The sequence below is a fragment of the Staurois parvus genome, unplaced genomic scaffold (genome assembly GCF_062004578.1).
Source record: "Staurois parvus isolate SC_StPar_1 unplaced genomic scaffold, SC_StPar_1.0 ptg001766l, whole genome shotgun sequence".
Taxonomy (NCBI): Eukaryota; Metazoa; Chordata; class Amphibia; order Anura; family Ranidae; genus Staurois; species Staurois parvus.
The window spans coordinates 1-21,923 of record NW_028319562.1 but is presented as its reverse complement, the minus strand read 5'-3'; the positions used below and the strand labels follow the sequence as shown (position 1 = coordinate 21,923).

The window sequence follows — 21,923 nt, the reverse complement described above, 5'->3', positions numbered from 1 at the left end:
TAGGATAAAATTTGAAACACAAAATCATAAATTATAATTTAATAATCATAAAAAACAATAATATAATAATAATACATTTAATTAAATAATATAATCAAACCAAAAACACTGAAATGTGAAATAGAGCGCCAAGTTCGCACATCACTGAGCAAAGTTGCAAAATCGTTTTCAGTGTCTGATGACGAATTTCCCCCACGAATCATTATCACTCAATTCTGCAAGTGGTTCTGATTTACTATCGCTGTTCTCTAGCCGGTCTAAAACCACGTCTGACCTAAAGGGACGCTTTTTGGAATCCATGGACGTTTCTCAGTTTCCAGGCAGAAAGACCAGTAAAAATGCAGGCAGGGCGCCGGACAAAGCACTCGGGACAAAATGTATGTGAAATGGTTTGATACAGGAATGTTTTACTATGTGATTTCAGTGAATGCCACTTTTTGTCATTTTCAAATTTCCTGCCGTTTCATGTACGTCCCGACGCTCGCAGGGAACGGAACCCAGAAGACAGATGCCGGCATCCGCCAGAGGACATTGACGGGGACACTGCAGGAGGGACATCGCGGGAGCGCAGTAAAAGGTAAGTGATCGAGGGATCCCGGAGCAGCACTGCAGTGTATTCCCGAGTGTAGCTCGGGGTTACCTTGTGGTGCTGAAACTTTACCCCGAGCTACACTCGGGAATACCGCCAGGGAGGTTAAGGCCTCTTTCACACGAGCGGACCGATTAGGTCTGCCAGCCCATTTTTCAGGCAGACCTGATCAGACCCTCAAGTCTCCTCTATGGAGCGGTGGATATAAACAGATGTGTCCGTTTACAACCACATATATCCGATCTGATCCTATCCGCTAGAAACAGACAGATGGGGATGCGTTTCCCATCCGCCTAGTGGATCAGATGGCAGTCAGGTATAAACAGACAGGCGGTCTGTTTACATCTGACCACCCATACGGGCTGCGTCTGTGTCCCCTCTGCATAAGTGTAGCAGACACAGGCCAGCCATCTACATACTCAGTGTAGGCTTAGCGAACAGATACAGGGGTTAGACAAAAAAAAAAAAATGGCAACACTATACGATTTGCAGGTGTGAAAGTAACCACATGCTTTGTGTTGAAAGCGGAAGTGATGCAACATTCTTTTGCTTCCGCTGTGTGATGAGACACCTAGCTAACAGGTGGGAAGCCTTACGGTCATTCATTGCATACACTGCTAGAAATATGGAGTTATGTACAGCAAATTGTTGGTGCCCACCAGTCTTCTCCATATCCGGTGGAGGTTCCTCAGGGAGGAAATCGGCCACCAGCTCCAGCCCCGAAGACACATGCGGCCGCAATCTTGCCTGTCACTTCTCCCACAGCAGTCTTGGTGATGGTGCAGAGTGGTGGATAGCTGGGGACATGGATTCAGATCCGAACGGTTCTTCTCCACCAGCGGTGTCCAGGCTCCCAGCAGACCATGCGACATTCATGATCCTTGCAGCCATCTAAGAGAATAAGCCCTCCTTGATGACTAAAATAAGACACCTTGCACTGGAAAGCGGGCTGATCTGGCAGGACTTGACCAGTAACGGGCCCGCCTCACAGCTACAGAGACTCACATATCTGGGGTGGAGGACTCGGCGGCCTGCACTGCCCAGGCTTTCGCTGAACTCCAGCATAAGGTTAAGCTCCTCATGGCCTGCTCAGAGGAAGAGGAAAAAAATCGCCTCTTGCGAAGTAATGTCCAGCTGGTCGGGCTCCCAGAATAGGCAGAAGGCTCCAAATCCGGTGGTGTTTGCTGAGACTTTCTTCAAGCAACTCCTGAGTCTACATTTATCCCCAGTGTATGTGGTGGAACAGGCTCACAGAGTCCCCATTGGGCCCCATCCTGCTGAGTCAGCACCACACTCTTTCCTGGGGTGGCCAATTGGCTGGATTCCATTGCTTGATGGGTTGTCGAGTGGTTTGGAATTCATGGTCTTCACATCAGAGGAGAGGACATTCTCCTTCCAGTCAGATGACAAGTCTACAAGACCCTCTCACCCTGATGTATGTTTACAGTTGTTTTTTTTTTTTTTTTTGATTGCCCGAGACTGATCCCCAATCCTCAGGGATGCTATGCTGCACTACATGGTGTTCATCATCAGATTGCTCTGGGTTCTTTCAGTTAAGGGACTAAGGTTAATCCCGGGACTGTTTTTTTTTCCTATGGAACGTTTAGCTGGAGCAAACAGGGAGTTGGGACTACTGGTTTTCTTTTTGCGGTTTTGCCTTTGTTCATTTTCTGTTTTTATATTGGCAGCCTGGCCTGATTTTGGGGTTACCTTTCCCGAGTCTGGCTCCGGCTGCTCAATTACCTCCACCTGTATGCACTGCTATTTTGCTGCTGCCTAACTGGTGTGGTGTGACTCTCAGTATCCGTTATGCCCTGGGCATCCCCCCCCCCTGCCTTTTCACATCCTTGGATAGATTTCTGTGCTTCGCTTTAGGAGTAGTTTAAAAATTCTCTCCTGGAATGTCAGGGGGGTGGAATTCTAAATGTAAGCATTCCCCGGCTACAGTATCCTTCAGGAGACACATCTGGTTGGCAATAGAACACTCTCCCTCAACAAGAACTGGATACAGAAAGCCATACACTCCACCTATTCCTCTTATGCTAGAGGAGTAGTTATATTATTGCATAAAAAGTTAATTTGTACTATAGAGCATGTGGTCACGGATCCCCGGGGGGAATTGTTATCCTTGCAATTGAATCCCAACTGCTGGCTGTGGTTAACATGCATGTTCCACCCTCTTTCCACATCATGGTACTCTATATGGCTCTAGAGAAGGTTGCCACATTTTTGCCCTTGAAATTGTTTGTTGCGGGTGACCAACAACATTCTAGATTACGCATTAGTAATTTACAATCTTGCTAGATCACAGAACTTGGAACTTCCAACAACGGGTGGATTCTTCGGCATTGGTAGAGTTGTGGTGCTGCAAACATCCCGCAGAACGGGGTTACTCCTATCTTTCTCGTGTGCAGGCTTCCTCCTCCCATCTGATTTGGCATTTGCCAATTCAACTGTGCTGCCCTGATTACAATTGCCACTTATTTAGCAGGTGGGATCTCTAATTACACTCCCTTACAAATTGAATGGTCTATGGGTTTGCGTAAGAACTCTTCTATATGGTGGTTACATCCTGGATGGGTGGCAGAGCCCTCGGTGAGACCCACAATTACCTCTTGCCTCCAGGAGTTTTGGGAGCTTAACGAGGGTACTCCTACCCCACCAATGGTGTGGGCTTCCTTTAAGGCTGCCACTAGAGGGGCTTACATTTCAGCTTTTAAGGCTTCTAGTTTGGACACAATCCGACAACCCAGGACCTTCAGGATATGAAACTCATGCTGCTTTTTCATCAGTGGTGGAGCTGCAAATGGCTAGGATAGCACTTCTGGTTCACTATCAAGACCTAACTCATTGTGTCTTCCAAAAGAGGGCAGAAGGCCTCCTCGAAAAAGGGGATAAAAATGGGAAACTACTAGCCTTACTTAATGCTGATAATCCAATACAGTTATTCCCTGTATCTACTCTTCTGATGGTACTTTGATGAAGGTCAGGAGGGTGATTATGCAAGCAATTGGGAATTATTACTCTGCACTGTACTCTCCCATTCCCCCCTATGAGGTACATGTCCTCATTGATCTGCTACACACCATTCAGATCCCAGTACTGCCTGTTTCTGTCAGCACCTCCTTGGATGAACCCTTTACAGAGGAGGAGCTAGCAGGTGCTATTGGTTCCTTACCTAGTAATAAATCACCGGGTCCCGATGGGATTCCGGTTGAATGGTACAACCATTATTCGGAATTACTTACACCTAAACTGCTACAACTGTACAGGCAGTGCTTGGAGACTAGAATTTTACCAGCCTCCTTTTATAAAGCTCAAGTAGTACTGCTAACAAAGCCTGATAAAGACCCCCTTTACTACTCTTCGTATCGTCCAATAGCATTGCTTAATATGAATATTAAAATACTCAACCTAGATGATTTCCAACAGGTGCTAGATCATGGTTGTATTGAGTGGGCTATTTTTTTCAAAATCTTATTTCTCTGTGGGGAGGGATGGCAGGTCATGGGCTACCACTTTGTCTATAAGTATTTTACTGTGGGTTACACTTCACCGGTCCTAGTATCTGTTTGCTTTCTGGCGAACTCTACCTGTGCATGTTAGGCGAGGCAATGTTTGTTGTTGACTGTTTAAAGGCATTTATCTATTTTTTTGTAATACCACCATGGGTTTTTTCTGTCTTGATGGCTGTACCAACTGTTAAAATTTAACAAAGAATTTTACAAGAAAACAAGTTAAAAAGGATGGATTAATATAAAAGAGTTAATAACTCAGCGTTCCCCACATGCATCAGGTATGCAAATACGTGCTCCTTTACATCGGGTGTCCAGGAAAACGCACCGCATTCACCCGACCGAATTGACCTCTTGCTTTAAACAAGAAAGACAAATTCCACTTGTTGATGTAAAGTGCACCACTGGATCAGGAATGGAAGTTGGGAGAAATATGTTACCAAACAGGAAAAGTCACTTCCCAGTATCCCTCCATCCAGTATTATTATGCATCTTCAAAGCCCTCGGATCCAGATAGCAGAAACATTAACAGAAGGAGAAGCCTCTCATAGCCTACAAATGTTTTATTAACTCAGATATCAATAAAATTGCACTTAGAGCATTAGACATGCAGACGAGTATGCACAGAATTGAAACTGGAAGCTCGCTATTTTCACAGCATGCATTCCAGCAAACCGGAAGTGACGGCACCAGAAGTACCACCCTATGCATTTCATCAATAACATGCAATATCCTCAGGTGCATTTTATTATTAAGCTGTAGGCATTGAGCGAAGCTGCCCTTTAGCTACCTGTGTGAAGGGCTTATTCACACAGGCGCGTGGTGAATAATTTGTAGGAGGTGGCTTGTATGCTTCCTGACAGAGCCACTTTATTATTCAGATGTAGATGTTGGGTGAAACCGCTCCTTAACCACTTGAGTCTCAGCCCACGTTTTAAAACAGCGGCTGGTCTCAGCGGCTCCTGCGGGCCCCCACTGGCACTAGCTTTAGAACCCACGGCTGTCAGTGACACTGAAGAGAGAAGAAGAAGCGCCTCTAAGTGCAGCAGACCACTTTAATATATAATAAAAAAAGTAGGAACACTCACATGGTAGTAGAGTAATAAAAGCATGTAGGGTATTGTGGTGTAGAAACACCATGTGGAATGGCTGTCACTGGTGCCTGTATCATCCGCGTCTCAATGGTAGGGAGTGCGGTTCAGGAGGGAGATAGATGTGGAGCCGGCCGGCATGCATGTACTCATAAAGATGGCAGCTGGAACACACGCTGATTCGCAATGTCGGCGTAGGTGTGATGTCATATCATTTACACTACTATATATGACCGTATAACAACCCCAATTACACTCTTTTTTCTGTCTATTTTTCACTTTAAAAATTTTTTTTTTTTAATTCATATTTTTATATATATTTTTCTACATTGCTTTTCATCTCATTTTTATCATTTTTCTTCTTTTTTTTCATTATTTTATTCTTAGCCCCCCCCTTTTAATATAATTTTAATTCTTCCCCCATTCCCTGTATCATGGTAAAAATGTTCGATACAGGCACCAGTAACAGCCGTTCCACATGGTGTTTCTACACCACAATACCCTACATGCTTTTATTACTCTACTACCATGTGAGTGTTCCTACTTTTTATTAGAAAATAAAGTGGTCTGCTGCACTTAGAGACGCTTCTTGTTCTCTCCTTACTACACAGAGTCTGCTACAGTACTGCATGGTGCTTGCCCTGAGTGCCATACGGACCCCCTTTATACAAGTCACCCAGACTATTTCTAAATACTACTAGACTTTTCGGACTTTGGTCCAGTATTTGCTCCGATTATCATTACTTCTATTGTCAGTGACACCGAGCCCAGAAACAGGAGACCAAAAAAAAATTCAGCTTCCGGGCTTGCAATGCACCTACACATCTCTTCTTCAATGCTCATTGTGGAAGCGAACGCAAACACTCTACTTCCATTAAAAAAAAAAAACGGCTAATATTTATATATATATATATATATATATATATATATATATATATATATATATATATCTATCTACCTAGATCTATCTATCTATCTATCTATCTCCCTCTTTCCACTTTCTTCTTCTAATAGTGATCTATTGATGGCTGCAGTTTGGTTCCTCCTAACGTTGTTGGGGGTTTCTAGAGCGGTGATTGACTGACCTCCCATCGATCAGTGTCTGCATAGTTTCAGGACCCACACTACTGTATTTGGCTGAGCCAGTGGCATGACACCAACTAATTTTTTGGCTTTAACGCACAAGGTTGCAAGATGATGTATACTGTACATAGTGTGTAAACCACCATTTATTGCAAAGGGAGGCTGTACACTCTACCTGTGGCTTTCTTATGTCGGAAGTGTTTGCACACCATGCATGCTGTGCACCAACTTACAGTCATGTGCATGAAGCCTTTACCTGTGTGAAAGGATAGAATTCTGAGCACCACTATAAGAGGACCATCCTTCCCACTGACTACCAATGTAATGGATCGTTCACACCGGTGGCTGGGGGGTGGTAGGAACAGGCTCCGTTTTACCACCTGCCAGCAACGCCCCACTGAACAAGTAGATGAAGCTGCTCAGCCACAATGCAATGCTTTGCAGCAAACGTTAAACAGCATGTCACATTTGGCAGGCAGTAACACTGCTAAACGCACTGGGCTGCAGTGTGGGGAAGTCAGCAAAACAGGTGGTGAAGAGGAAATATATCACAGCCTCATTGCCCAATGCCTCTGCATAGTGATCCTCCACAGAATCCTTTTCCAAGAGGCAGCAAAGGCTGTCGCATCGCCTTTCTCAAGTTTTTTTTTTACCCCAGAGGAAGCCCAAAATAATGTTTAGGTCTATGGGAATACCTGATAAAACCAATTCATCAGATCTTTGGGACTACCTGATAAAACCAATTCATCAGATCTTTGGGAAGATTTGATAAAACCAATTCATTCTGAATAATTGGTAAGATGCCATTATGGGAAGTAATGGCATCTTACCAATTACTCAGGATGAATTGGTTTTATCAGGCCTTCCCAAAGATCTGATGAATTGGTTTTATCAGGTATTCCCAAAGACCTAGACATTATTTTAGGCTTCCTCTGGGGTAAAAAAAAAAAAAAGAAAAAAAAAAAAACTTGAGAAAGGCCAAGACATATTAATATTATACAGGATTTATATACAGCCCACAGTTTGCACAGCACTTTACAAAGGGAGAACCGTACAGTTACAATACTACTCAATTCAAGGTTAGAAGGGTTTTTAAAATAAACAAAAAAACATTCCTTCCCAAAATGAATCTCAAGGCCACAGCAATCATGTCAGATATAGATGACATATGAATTTAATGCACAAGCATTACATGCTCATGTAAAGAAAAGCAATGTCACTTAAATTTTCAAAGATTCCCAACCTATAAGGAAATGCTAATTTATGAGCTTGCGAACCAGATTTAATCTTACTTAATGTTACACTAACAAACTGTTATGTTGAAGCTGAACTTCAGGAATTGAAACACTTTGTAAAATGTGCAAGCATACTATATGAGTTAACAACCTGGCCCCCCAGGTCAATTCTAACATTCCTCTTCTAAATGTAAAAATCAGCATTTTTTTTTGTGTGCAGCAGTTTTTTTTCAAAGCCAATTTTCCAGGAATAAGTACGCTATACAATATAATAGATCAGTATTTTTCAACCTTTTTTCAGTCAAGGCACCCTTTCAATTTATGGACAGTCCCGAGGCACCCTTTATAATTATGGACAGTCTTGAAATTCTAAAATGGGGTGCTTCTAGACTGTCCATAATTTTAAAAGGGCACCCCATTCTAAAATGGGAAAAACTATTATAACAGTTTTATATAAATTTCATTTGGGTGCAGCGTTGCATGACCACGCAATTATCAGTTAAAGTAACGCAGCGCCGGAACTCAAAAAATGGCCTGGTCAGGAAGGGGGGTAAATCCTCAGGAAGGCAAGTGGTTAAAGGAACAGTGACTGTATGTTACTGTGGAGGGCAGCATTAAAGAGAACCTGCCATTGGCCCTGCAAGGACAAAATACAACATAACATAACCTAAACTGGAAAATAATCACAAAGGGGAAAGTTACTTTTTCTCAAAATAAATATTTACAATGTTTATACTTTCCAGCAGAAAAAGCCCCGCTTTATAGACCAAAACATGGTAAAAATAATGCAACGTGAGGTTCACATGCTGCATTATACAGCCTCTGGATTCCGGTCTTATTTGGACTCAGACCATTCACTACAAACCATAAACTATAAAAAGGTTTAAAAGGCGAGCACGTGGGTGCTGTATACTCCAAGTGGAAGTTTACTCGTCGTTTTGCGCTCCACGTGGAATAGTAAACACACAAAACATGAGCACACTCCCATGGAATTACACTTTATTCTCTTATCACATGTATCCTCATTGATTCACAGCTTAACACTTCTACCATCCCCAGAACAGTCATCACACAGTCTAGAACGTGACACCCTGAAACGTGCTGCGACCGTACCCCATCATCCACCTCGACATGACCATCGTCAGCACAACCTAACAAGAGAGGTAGGCAACTCCAGCTATTGTAGAACTACAAGTCCCATGAGGCACTTCAAGACTGGCTTCAAAGGCATGAATCCCAGAGGCATGATGGGATTTGTAGTTTTATGACAGCTGGAGTGCTAAGACTCCCTATCCCTGCTATACAGCATTCTCCTGATTCAGTGACTGTTGACCTAGGACAGGCTGAGAACGAGTGGAATTGCACGGGAGCTAAAATTTGCACAGCCTCTCTCAACCAGGGTGCCCTGAGGTTCCTTCCGGGGTGCCTTGAGGTGTCTTCAGGGGGGTCTTGGCAAAATGTCTAAAAATTGCCCAAAACTTGTATACAAGTCAGCGGGTGGAACAAGCCTGCCTTTTAGTTACACAAAGCCACAGGTTTTCATAGTGGACCATTACGATCTTCTAGCCGCCGGCATCCTGACAACCAATGACATCAGCTGATGAAGATGTCAGCTGCCTGCACAGCATCCTAGTTTGACCCTCTCCTGCCCCTCTCCATCAGTGCTGGGGTCACATTAGCTCAGTGATGGAGAAAAACTGAGGGAGAAGAGAAACACTAGAATACTAGTCAGTACCAGCGTGCAAAAGTGTATTTGCTTCAGAAGAATAAATCTCCTCTAATGTTGGGTGTCCTACATGTGTGGATGTTGCTGCGTTACATAAAACTATTACAATAGTTCTTCTCACATTTTAGAATGGGGTGCCCTATTAAAATTATGGACAGTCTTGATGCACCCCACTTTAGAATGAGGTGCCTCAAGACTGTCCATGATTTTAAAGGGTGCCTCGGGACTGTCCATCATTTTAAAGGGTGCCTCGGGACTGTCCATCATTTTAAAGGGTGCCTCGGGACTGTCCATCATTTTAAAGGGTGCCTCGGGACTGTCCATCATTTTAAAGGGTGCCTCGGGACTGTCCATCATTTTAAAGGGTGCCTCGGGACTGTCCATCATTTTAAAGGGTGCCTCGGGACTGTCCATCATTTTAAAGGGTGCCTCGGGACTGTCCATCATTTTAAAGGGTGCCTCGGGACTGTCCATCATTTTAAAGGGTGCCTCGGGACTGTCCATCATTTTAAAGGGTGCCTCGGGACTGTCCATCATTTTAAAGGGTGCCTCGGGACTGTCCATCATTTTAAAGGGTGCCTCGGGACTGTCCATCATTTTAAAGGGTGCCTCGGGACTGTCCATCATTTTAAAGGGTGCCTCGGGACTGTCCATCATTTTAAAGGGTGCCTCGGGACTGTCCATCATTTTAAAGGGTGCCTCGGGACTGTCCATCATTTTAAAGGGTGCCTCGGGACTGTCCATCATTTTAAAGGGTGCCTCGGGACTGTCCATCATTTTAAAGGGTGCCTCGGGACTGTCCATCATTTTAAAGGGTGCCTCGGGACTGTCCATCATTTTAAAGGGTGCCTCGGGACTGTCCATCATTTTAAAGGGTGCCTCGGGACTGTCCATCATTTTAAAGGGTGCCTCGGGACTGTCCATCATTTTAAAGGGTGCCTCGGGACTGTCCATCATTTTAAAGGGTGCCTCGGGACTGTCCATCATTTTAAAGGGTGCCTCGGGACTGTCCATCATTTTAAAGGGTGCCTCGGGACTGTCCATCATTTTAAAGGGTGCCTCGGGACTGTCCATCATTTTAAAGGGTGCCTCGGGACTGTCCATCATTTTAAAGGGTGCCTCGGGACTGTCCATCATTTTAAAGGGTGCCTCGGGACTGTCCATCATTTTAAAGGGTGCCTCGGGACTGTCCATCATTTTAAAGGGTGCCTCGGGACTGTCCATCATTTTAAAGGGTGCCTCGGGACTGTCCATCATTTTAAAGGGTGCCTCGGGACTGTCCATCATTTTAAAGGGTGCCTCGGGACTGTCCATCATTTTAAAGGGTGCCTCGGGACTGTCCATCATTTTAAAGGGTGCCTCGGGACTGTCCATCATTTTAAAGGGTGCCTCGGGACTGTCCATCATTTTAAAGGGTGCCTCGGGACTGTCCATCATTTTAAAGGGTGCCTCGGGACTGTCCATCATTTTAAAGGGTGCCTCGGGACTGTCCATCATTTTAAAGGGTGCCTCGGGACTGTCCATCATTTTAAAGGGTGCCTCGGGACTGTCCATCATTTTAAAGGGTGCCTCGGGACTGTCCATCATTTTAAAGGGTGCCTCGGGACTGTCCATCATTTTAAAGGGTGCCTCGGGACTGTCCATCATTTTAAAGGGTGCCTCGGGACTGTCCATCATTTTAAAGGGTGCCTCGGGACTGTCCATCATTTTAAAGGGTGCCTCGGGACTGTCCATCATTTTAAAGGGTGCCTCGGGACTGTCCATCATTTTAAAGGGTGCCTCGGGACTGTCCATCATTTTAAAGGGTGCCTCGGGACTGTCCATCATTTTAAAGGGTGCCTCGGGACTGTCCATCATTTTAAAGGGTGCCTCGGGACTGTCCATCATTTTAAAGGGTGCCTCGGGACTGTCCATCATTTTAAAGGGTGCCTCGGGACTGTCCATCATTTTAAAGGGTGCCTCGGGACTGTCCATCATTTTAAAGGGTGCCTCGGGACTGTCCATCATTTTAAAGGGTGCCTCGGGACTGTCCATCATTTTAAAGGGTGCCTCGGGACTGTCCATCATTTTAAAGGGTGCCTCGGGACTGTCCATCATTTTAAAGGGTGCCTCGGGACTGTCCATCATTTTAAAGGGTGCCTCGGGACTGTCCATCATTTTAAAGGGTGCCTCGGGACTGTCCATCATTTTAAAGGGTGCCTCGGGACTGTCCATCATTTTAAAGGGTGCCTCGGGACTGTCCATCATTTTAAAGGGTGCCTCGGGACTGTCCATCATTTTAAAGGGTGCCTCGGGACTGTCCATCATTTTAAAGGGTGCCTCGGGACTGTCCATCATTTTAAAGGGTGCCTCGGGACTGTCCATCATTTTAAAGGGTGCCTCGGGACTGTCCATCATTTTAAAGGGTGCCTCGGGACTGTCCATCATTTTAAAGGGTGCCTCGGGACTGTCCATCATTTTAAAGGGTGCCTCGGGACTGTCCATCATTTTAAAGGGTGCCTCGGGACTGTCCATCATTTTAAAGGGTGCCTCGGGACTGTCCATCATTTTAAAGGGTGCCTCGGGACTGTCCATCATTTTAAAGGGTGCCTCGGGACTGTCCATCATTTTAAAGGGTGCCTCGGGACTGTCCATCATTTTAAAGGGTGCCTCGGGACTGTCCATCATTTTAAAGGGTGCCTCGGGACTGTCCATCATTTTAAAGGGTGCCTCGGGACTGTCCATCATTTTAAAGGGTGCCTCGGGACTGTCCATCATTTTAAAGGGTGCCTCGGGACTGTCCATCATTTTAAAGGGTGCCTCGGGACTGTCCATCATTTTAAAGGGTGCCTCGGGACTGTCCATCATTTTAAAGGGTGCCTCGGGACTGTCCATCATTTTAAAGGGTGCCTCGGGACTGTCCATCATTTTAAAGGGTGCCTCGGGACTGTCCATCATTTTAAAGGGTGCCTCGGGACTGTCCATCATTTTAAAGGGTGCCTCGGGACTGTCCATCATTTTAAAGGGTGCCTCGGGACTGTCCATTTTAAAGGGTGCCTCGGGACTGTCCATCATTTTAAAGGGTGCCTCGGGACTGTCCATCATTTTAAAGGGTGCCTCGGGACTGTCCATCATTTTAAAGGGTGCCTCGGGACTGTCCATCATTTTAAAGGGTGCCTCGGGACTGTCCATCATTTTAAAGGGTGCCTCGGGACTGTCCATCATTTTAAAGGGTGCCTCGGGACTGTCCATCATTTTAAAGGGTGCCTCGGGACTGTCCATCATTTTAAAGGGTGCCTTGACTGAAACAAGGTCGAGAAACACTGAGCTAGCAATTAGCGAGGCACTTGGGGCTTTTACTTTATTTTTACAAAACTGTCTGGGAGCTGAAGGAAATGGGCGATACTATGGAGAGGATAGTGACTCATTACATGTGAACCCCCAACAGTGAACTTATTTGCTCCCTTTTGGCCCATTAATAATACTGCAAGTAGTTTGGTTACATCTGTTCAATAAATGCTTGTTGATCCTGCCAGAAATCTAGCTGTGCTTCTGTACTCAATGCCTGTGCAGTATTCCCTGTAGTTATCTCTGAGGACTAATGAACATCTTCCCCTATGTTACAGAGAAGTGTCCTGTGATTCCATCCTTAGGATGACAACTCTGCTCCTTCATAGATACAGTACAGCGAGAGTGTCATCCTAAGACAGGAGAGTGTTTTTGGCAGGATCACCAGGAAAAACCAAGGGGGAGAAATAGACTGGAAGAAGAAAACCAATACAGCCACTATTTCTAATGACTGGTAAGCTGCAATATATGACATTTTTCTTGTTGGGTTTAGATATGCCTTAATAAAGAAAAAAAAAAAAGCAGAGGGTAACCCATGCACATGGTGCTCTGGGCAGTTCATTTTATTTTGGACAGAAAGTATAGCAGACATGCAGCAATCACTTACCCCTGTGTTATCGTTTCTCTAAACTCCACTTCCCTGAAGAAAAAAATAAAAATAAAAAATGTAAAGAGATGCTGCCACAGAGCAAATCACCTGACTGCTTCAAGTCCCTGATGGAAGAAGGGCTGTCTAGACCTAATGCCAGGCCAGTGAATCAGCTTAGCTTTGCAACCCCAGAAACATTGGGCAAAAATTAATGAATGGCTGCTTCCATCAGAGCCTTCTCACACATACCTTTTTACATACAGCACTTGGGGTTAAAGTGGTAATAAACGCGCAGTTTTAAAAACATGCTTCTTCCACTGAAAATCATTTAGTAGCAAATTCCTATGTGGTGATCCTGACAATTCTTTTCCTGCTGGGGTCAGTTTGCTTCCATGAGCTTGCCAATTGGAGCTACAGGACGCTGTGTAGATGCACGGCATGCCCGTAGTCACGTGGTAAAGGGGCGTGTCTTTGCTGACACAAAACCTAGAGGCTTTTCCCACTGTCCTACACATTCTGCTTCCAGTTCTCCATGCTACAGTCACCCCCCCTCCCATCCACGACCAGTCCTGCTCTCCTTGACTGACAGCGGCTTTCCCTGATGTCCTTTGTGTCATTCTGTCAGTCCTCCCAGCTACAGACACACCAACCAGCCAGCCCTACTCTATCTAATTGGCAGCAGCTTTTCCTGTCGCCTTTCTCACCTCCTGCAGACTTGATGAGACCAGCCTTGCTCTACCTAAGTGACAGCAGCTCTCCCCGCTAACCTACAAGTCATGCCGCTGTCAGTCCTCCATGCTGTGAACACAATGCCCGGCCAGCCCTGCTCTACTGACAACTGTTTTCCTGCTGGCCTACACATTATTCCACTGCGAGTTCTCCCTGCTGCAGACCCGACCCCCCCCCGGGCCAGTCCTGCTGTACTTGGCTGACAGTGGATTTCTCAGATATCCTGCAGGTCATTCTGTCAGTCCAGTCCCCCAGCCAGACCTTCTCTACTTGATTGACAGTAACCTTCCCTGCTGTCCGACACATCATTCTGCTGCCCCGTCCTCCCTGCGGCAAATATGTGCCCCCCTTGCACCCCCACACACACCTTCCTGCAAACATGCCCCCAACCATCCCTGCTCTACCCAAATGGCAGATGTTTTCCCAGCCATCCTACATGTCCTTTAGCTGTCAGCCCTCTGTGCTGCAAACACAATCCCCAACCAGCCCTGCTCTACCTGACTGACCGTCCCTTTTCCTGCTGTCCTACACATTATTCTGCTTTTGGCTCTGCCTGCTGTAGGCACCCCTCTAGCTTTTCAGGGCAGCCCTGCTCTACTTGACAGGGAGCGTCTTTTCCAGCTGTCCTTCATGTTATTCTGTCAGTCTTCCCTGCTGCACACTCCCCACCCCCCCAGCTAGTAATGCTGTACTTGATTGACATTGACATTCCCTCCTGTCCTACACATCATTCTGCTGTCATTTCTCCCTACTGCAAACACAACCCGGTACGGAAACAGTGGGAGGGGAGGGGCTGCAGACATCGGGGACATTGGACGGAGACATCGGGGGGAAAGACGGACATTGGACGGAGACATCGGGGGGAAAGACGGACATTGGACGGAGACATCGGGGGAAAGACGGACATGGGACGGAGACATCGGGGGAAAGACGGACATGGGACGGAGACATGGGGGGGTTGGGACGGACACTGTACGGAGACAATGGGGGGTGAATACATTGTACGGAGACATCGGGGGGGGTACAGATATTGTAAGAAGACATTGGGGGGGACAGTTATTGTAAGACATTGGGGGGGGGACAGTTATTGTAAGAAGACATGGGGGGGGGGGGGGGGGAGGACATTGTACGAAGACATTGGGGGGGGGGGTGACATTGTACGAAGACATTGGGGGGGGGGGTGACATTGTACGAAGACATTGGGGGGGGGGTGACATTGTACGAAGACATTGGGGGGGGGTGACATTGTACGAAGACATGGGGGGGGGGGTGACATTGTACGAAGACATGGGGGGGGGGGTGACATTGTTCGAAGACATGGGGGGGGGGGTGACATTGTTCGAAGACATGGGGGGGGGGGGTGACATTGTTCGAAGACATTGGGGGGGGGGGGGACATTGTATGGAACATTGGGAGGACAGACGGCTGTAGATTTTATTTTTAGGCCACGCACCCAGTTTCCCGCACTTCTCTGGTGATTCGGTAGTTCCAGTCCCGGAAATAATCGTTCTCTTTATCAAACTCTCGCTCATCCTCGCCGATGGTGACGGTCAGGCGCTTCTCCTCAAAGTCTGGCTCCTGCTCCTTCCGTATGGTGGCTTTCTTCAACACCTGAGCAAGAAAAATCAAAGCTCGATGTAGACAGGAGACATTCACTTTCTACAAGGACCGATCAAAGCACTACACAGCTTACAAGACACATGAAAGTAACAACCTTCACTGTGGAGTCATATCACATACTGACCAATCAAAATTAATTTTTTTTGTCAAAACATTTTAGCTTTTTATTATTTTTTTTTCCCTAACAGAACCCTCCCCACGTGGACTGGATTCTTGCCTAGGATTTAATGATGTATGCAGTAACCTGTAGCCTCCCATGATACCTATCGTGCATCCCAGGAGGACTCGTGGTACTCTACTGCACATGCACTGCAGCATCTAATCAACGGGCTAGCTGTCCAACTTCCGGGTTCTTCAAGCCATCTCCCCAATGGCGCACAATGGCGCGTATGCTTCATCGGGGGGAAAGTTGCAAGAACAGCCAACTCCTGATGCCAGAGAAGATCATGACCTGGTGTAAAAATTGTCAGATCCCTGCAGAACACCTCTAGATACATAGAGCACGGGTAGGATTTCTATAGATGACCCAATGATGATGGTAAAACAATGGAAAAAAAAAAAAAAATGGAGGGGGGTGTTGATTGTGATCTTCATTTAGGTACAAACAACCATAGCGCCACTCATAGCGGTTGCTTTTTTTTCTGCCATCGGTGTTTTATGCACTTCATCATGTGTGGACATGATATTCAGGGCTTACATCAATCACTATACTGCCCTTCCCAAGTATTATATGAAAGAACACGTCCTCGGCATCCGTCCATGTTGTCCTTGTTGACCCTTGGGTGCTGCAGACTTCAGCTGTGCAATGTGCTTGATTAATGTAATTAAAGCTGATTTCCAAAGCTGAAGTTTAAACAGTTTGTTTCAACCAAGCCGGTCCAGACAATCTATTACCTTCACCAGCAGATGCAGCAGCCGGGAGTTCTGTATAAACTGTATGAAGCTTCGGCTATATACAAGATACAGCGCTGTGTTCTGGATGTGGGATGACAACTTCCCACCCATCTTCAAAACAAAATCGGTTCAGGCACTGCCCAGCCATTCACAGGGAGCTTTTTAATCTATGAATGAATCCTAAGCTTCCTCTCATTGGCTGTGTTGCAGATCATGACATCATCCATCCGCCTCAGCCAATCAAAGGAAGCTATGCATTCATTTACAGAATGCAAATCTTCCTGTGAATAGTTCAGCAGTGCTCAGCATGTCCAGATTTTGTTCCAGTAGCGGGAAAGGAAGTTCCCATTCCACTGCCAGAACCAGTGGTGTATTTAGGTTTCGTGCTGTCCTAGGCAACACAAAAATTGGCTCCCCCCCATGGAGAGACCCTGACACCAGCCAATACCCACCTCCCCCACGAAGAGAGCCTGACATTGACCAACAACGCCCCAGCCCCCACCCCCACCCGAGGCCGCCTTCCACTACCACTGCCCCCCATACACTGGCAAACCCCCCAGCAAGAGATAAGACACTCACCTTCACAGCTCCCCGGGAACAAGCGTCAGCCTCTGCATGCACCATCAAGCAGCCCACAGCCCCTCTCAGATCCCGCCTGGTCCCCATGCTGCGTGTGTCCCTTCTTCCTTTCCTTCTTTCAAGGGACAGCATTGCCCCCCTGAAAAATGCCACCCTAGGCAACTGCCTTGTTTGCCTTTATGGTAAATACACCCCTGGCCAGAACACAACTCTGTATACCGTATGCAGCCGATGATACTTACAGTTTATACAGTGCTCCCTCCCAGCGGCTGCATCTGTTAGTGATGGTAATAGTTTGTATGGACCAGCTTTGTTCAAACTATTTAAATTTCACAAAAAGCTGGAGATCAGCTTTCAGCAACTGATCAGCAGATTGCACAGCTAAAGTCTACGCTACCCAGTGATCAGCAGGGAGAAGCATGCACGTCCTAAGAGATGCAAGGGATGTGTTCCTAAACTTAATGCTAAATTCAGGGTGCTGTGGAGTTGACGTGAGCCTGTTGGTTGCCACGCCATCCCCACACCAAATGCAATCATGCAACTGAGCAAACCCAGCAGACAGCTTCAGTGATGACATCACTAGGTACCAAATAAGGCATTTCTTACAGCTGTAAAAATCAATAGGGATACTCTACCTCCTTAGCATGTCTCAGTCCTCTCTCCCAGGCGCTCTCTGTTGGTGGTTCCAGAATTGGGGGAGGAAGAAGCTCCTCGGTGGCTGGAGCCCCCTGAAAGAACAAAGCATGTGTGTTACAACCCACTTCAGATTCAGGCTGTAGACCCGGGAACAAATGACAGCAATAAACCAATAGAAGGCCATAGATACGCACTTGGTGCTCTATTAGTATTTAGACACTACACAGAGATCAGACCCATATTCTGCATGATGGGAGAGCGGCAACCATTCAGCCGTCTCACAAAACACAAACCTGATGTACCAACAATCTCACCGAGAGACCCTCAGCAGCCAGACAAAACCCAACCTGAACCCTGGAGTGGCAGCTACATGGAAGAAAGTCCAGTTCTTAGTAAGAACATATTTATTCCCTGCGGTCATTTTACTTGCGATTTGGAAACAAGTTCACATTAACCACTTCCTGTCTGGACACTTTCACCCCCTTCCTGACCAGGCCAATTTTCAGCTTTCAGCGCTATCACACTTTGAATGACAATTGCGCGGTCATGCAACACTGTACCCATATGAATTGTTTAGCATTTTTTTGAGACAGATAAAGCTTTATTTTGGTTGTATTTATTCACCACTGGGATTTTTATTTTTTTTGCTATATAAATGAAAAAGTCCTAAAATTTTGAAAAAAAAGTGTTTTTCTTATAAAATTTTGCAAATAAATAGTATTTCGTCATAAATCTTGGCCAAAATTTATTCTGTAATCTTTTTAGTAAAAAAAAAAAATAACCCAAATTAGTTTATAACCAAACATTATAATTTTTAAACTTTTTTTTATTTTTTTATATTTATGTTTTTTTTACATATGTCACATACGTGTGACACTGTACTACTTGTGGGCGGTGATGATTTTTTTTTTTTTTTTACACCGATTGCTTTTACACCCATAAAGGCTGTAAAAGCAATTATTTCTCCTCCTCTCTAGCATTCTTGCAGCCATTGAGAACTACTGTGTGAGCTGTGATTGGTCACAGCTTGTCACATGGTACAAGGCTGTTGTGAATAGCCTTGTACCATGTGACCTCTGTGATCATTCACAGATTTCACACGTAGTAAGCAATGCTGTCACAAGTGACATCCTGCTTACTACTCTGCATGTGATCACTGATTGGCCAATCAGTGATCACATGATTGGGACCTCACACAGAGGTCTGTCCAACGATCGGTGTTCCACTGTGTCCGGAGGACACAGCGTGTACCGGATCGCGGTGCTGCGCGCTCCCAGGGAGCGCACACAGCTAGTAAATGCGGGTGCAGTTTATGAACGGCAACCCGCCCCTGGAGCGCCACCGTCCTGCCGTTTATAAACAACAGGCGGATGGCAAGTAGTTAAAGTGGTAATAACGTCCGCTTTATGACTTGTACCTACAGGGGGGCCTACAATGAGGTTTACCTCTAGGGACAGTAAATATCTCCTAAACATGCATAGTTAGGAGATATCCACCTATGTAGAGGCCGATGACGTCACCAGGACATGCGCACTGCGCTCTGAATGGAGTATGCCGTCCAATGAAAGCATTGCATGGACTGTCCTCCCGCACGCATGTATAGGAGTGATGCTATCACGGACAAACGACCAGAGCCTGCAAACCTGAAAGGAAGATCGGGTGAGGATGGAAGCACCGACAGTAATGACAAGACGCCGCTGGAGGGATTGGTTTTAAGGCGAGTCTCTGATAACGAGCAGTATGCGGTGCACACCAGCACATCAAGACTTACTCTGCCCGAGGCACCATTTTTTTTTTTCCAGCCTTTACTATCGCTTTAAAAGGGCCACTGCTAAAAGTGTAACTTCACCGCTTGGTAGCAGCTGCAAAATGAAACCTCCTGATAACCTATTGCCTGTGAACTTGATGAGCGCTCTGTATTCCTGCTGTGTCCATTACGAGGGGTTCCCACCATCCCTGTGCTGAGTTCCTGAGTCTGTACGCCTGTTGTACCCACTACGAGGGGTTCCCACCTTCCCTGTGCGGAGTTCGTGGGTCTTTATTCCTGCTGTGCCCATTATGAGGGGTTCCCACCATCCCTGTGCCGAGTTCCCAGATCTGTACACCTGCTGTGCCCATTATGAGGGGTTCCCACCATCCCTGTGCTGAGTTCCCGGACCTGTACACCTGCTGTGCCCATTATGAGGGGTTCCCACCATCCCTGTGCCGAGTTCCTGGGTCTGTATACCTGCTGTGTCCATTATGAGGGGTTCCCCACGATCATTGTTCTGAGTTCCTGGATCTGTACACCCGCCATGCCCCTTGTCGAGGGATTCCCACCAAACCTGCACCAAGTTCCTAGGTCTGTACACCTGTTCCATTATGAGTGGTTCCCACATCCCTGTGCCGAGTTCCCAATCTATACACTTGCTTTCCTCATGAGAAGTTCCCACCATCCCTGCACCAGGTTCTTTCCTCTGCACACCTGCTTTGTCCTGGACATGTGGGAACACAAAAAGTAGGCAAGGAAACACAAAGGCGGGCGGTGAAGGCTAAAACTGGCAAGTGGGCATTGACAGAGGGGGGAATACAGCGGGGAGATCTCATTGTTGGAATGACAAAAACCTAGGAGGAGGATGACCAATACCTGAAAATGTCACTTTGGGGTGCAATAATGCTTTAAACAGTCCTGGACGGAGTGCTAATGAACACAGAAATGAGGAGTATTGTCCAATCACATTACAACTTACCCAAGGGTTCTGAGGCAGCTGTGCCCCACCGGGGGCTGTGCCATTAGCAGAAAACGGGTCCGCTTTAGAGATCATTGAATAATTCCCCTTGTCGTTCATTCCGGGGTGTATGAACCGACAGCTCATTCCCCATGTGCAGTTCCCTGGAAAACACACATCAGTCATGTCATGAAAACTGGACAGAAATATAGTCACTTGTTCAGACTCATCCACCTTACTAACCACTCTGTATCTGCCACCCCTCTCTACCAATCCCTCCACTGGCCTCCATCCCTCTCTGCCAATCCCTCCACTGGCCTCCACCCCTCTCTGCCAATCCCTCCACTGGCCTCCACCCCTCTCTGCCAATCCCTCCACTGGCCTCCATCCCTCTCTGCCAATCCCTCCACTGGCCTCCATCCCTCTCTGCCAATCCCTCCACTGGCCTCCATCCCTCTCTGCCAATCCCTCCACTGGCTTCCTCCCCTCTCTGCCAATCCCTCCACCCCTCTCTGCCAATCCCTCCACCCCTCTCTGCCAATGCCTCCACTGGCTTCCCGTTGCCCAACGGATAAAATTCAAAACCCTAACAATCACATAGAAAGCCATTTATAACTCCGCCCCAAATTACATCACCGATCTTATCTCTATATATCACCCAAACTGTACTCTCCGCTCCTCACAAGACCTCTTGCTCTCTATCTCCCTTGTCTCCTCCTCCCATGCTCGTCTCCAGGACTTTTCCAGAGCTTCCCCATCCTCTGGAACTCTCTACCCCAATTTATCAGACTATCGCCTACTCTGCTCACTTTTAGGCGATCTCTGAAAACCTCTCTCTTCAGGGAAGCCTATCCTGCCCTCAGCTAATACTGGAATCTTCTACTCTTCCAACCAGTCCATCCCCCACAGTTATTACCTTTTGTACCACTAGCCCCTCCCTCCTAGATTGTAAGCTCCCAGGATCAGGGTCCTCCTAACCCTCTTGTATTGAACTGTTGTTGCTGTATTGTCTCCCGTTATATTGTAAAGCGCTGAGCAAACTGTTGGTGCCATAAATCCTGTATAATAATAATAATATATAAATCCTGTATAATAATAATAATATATAAATCCTGTATAATAATAATAATATATAAATCCTGTATAATAATAATAATATATAAATCCTGTATAATAATAATAATATATAAATCCTGTATAATAATATATAAATCCTGTATAATAATAATAATATAGAAATCCTGTATAATAATAATAATAATATATAAATCCTGTATAATAATAATAATAATATATAAATCCTGTATAATAATAATATATAAATCCTGTATAATAATAATATATAAATCCTGTATAATAATTCCATAAAGAAAACACAACTCAGCGCATACTGGAGGTCATCCACCTCGGGTTTACATCTACAATAACCAGCTGTGGACACGGGACGCACTACCCACATCCACAATGACGTCATGAAGTACATGGGGCGTATGGAGTACATCCTGCTCATTGCAGCTCCCCTCACTTACTGGCAGGCAATTCCTGACTGTCAAAATGACAGGCCGGAGTTGATGGGTAAATACAGCCGCTGTAGGAGCTGCT

At 46.0% G+C, this 21,923-nt stretch overlaps 1 protein-coding gene across 1 annotated transcript in view; it reads right to left on the bottom strand.

Annotated features, from left to right (window-relative positions):
- LOC149434347 (zinc finger CCCH domain-containing protein 18-like) overlaps window positions 1–20,481 on the bottom strand; it is a 110,295-nt gene extending 89,814 nt beyond the window's left edge. Inside the window, exons 1-4 of the mRNA XM_089663775.1 lie at window positions 20,343–20,481; window positions 17,613–17,705; window positions 15,338–15,495; window positions 13,174–13,206 (exon numbers count right to left, since the gene is read on the bottom strand). Coding sequence (XP_089519901.1) covers window positions 13,174–13,206; window positions 15,338–15,495; window positions 17,613–17,705; window positions 20,343–20,468 — 410 coding nt within the window. The 5' untranslated portion in view covers window positions 20,469–20,481. The remainder of the gene's footprint in view (window positions 1–13,173; window positions 13,207–15,337; window positions 15,496–17,612; window positions 17,706–20,342) is intronic.
- Window positions 20,482–21,923: the final 1,442 nt, after the last annotated feature.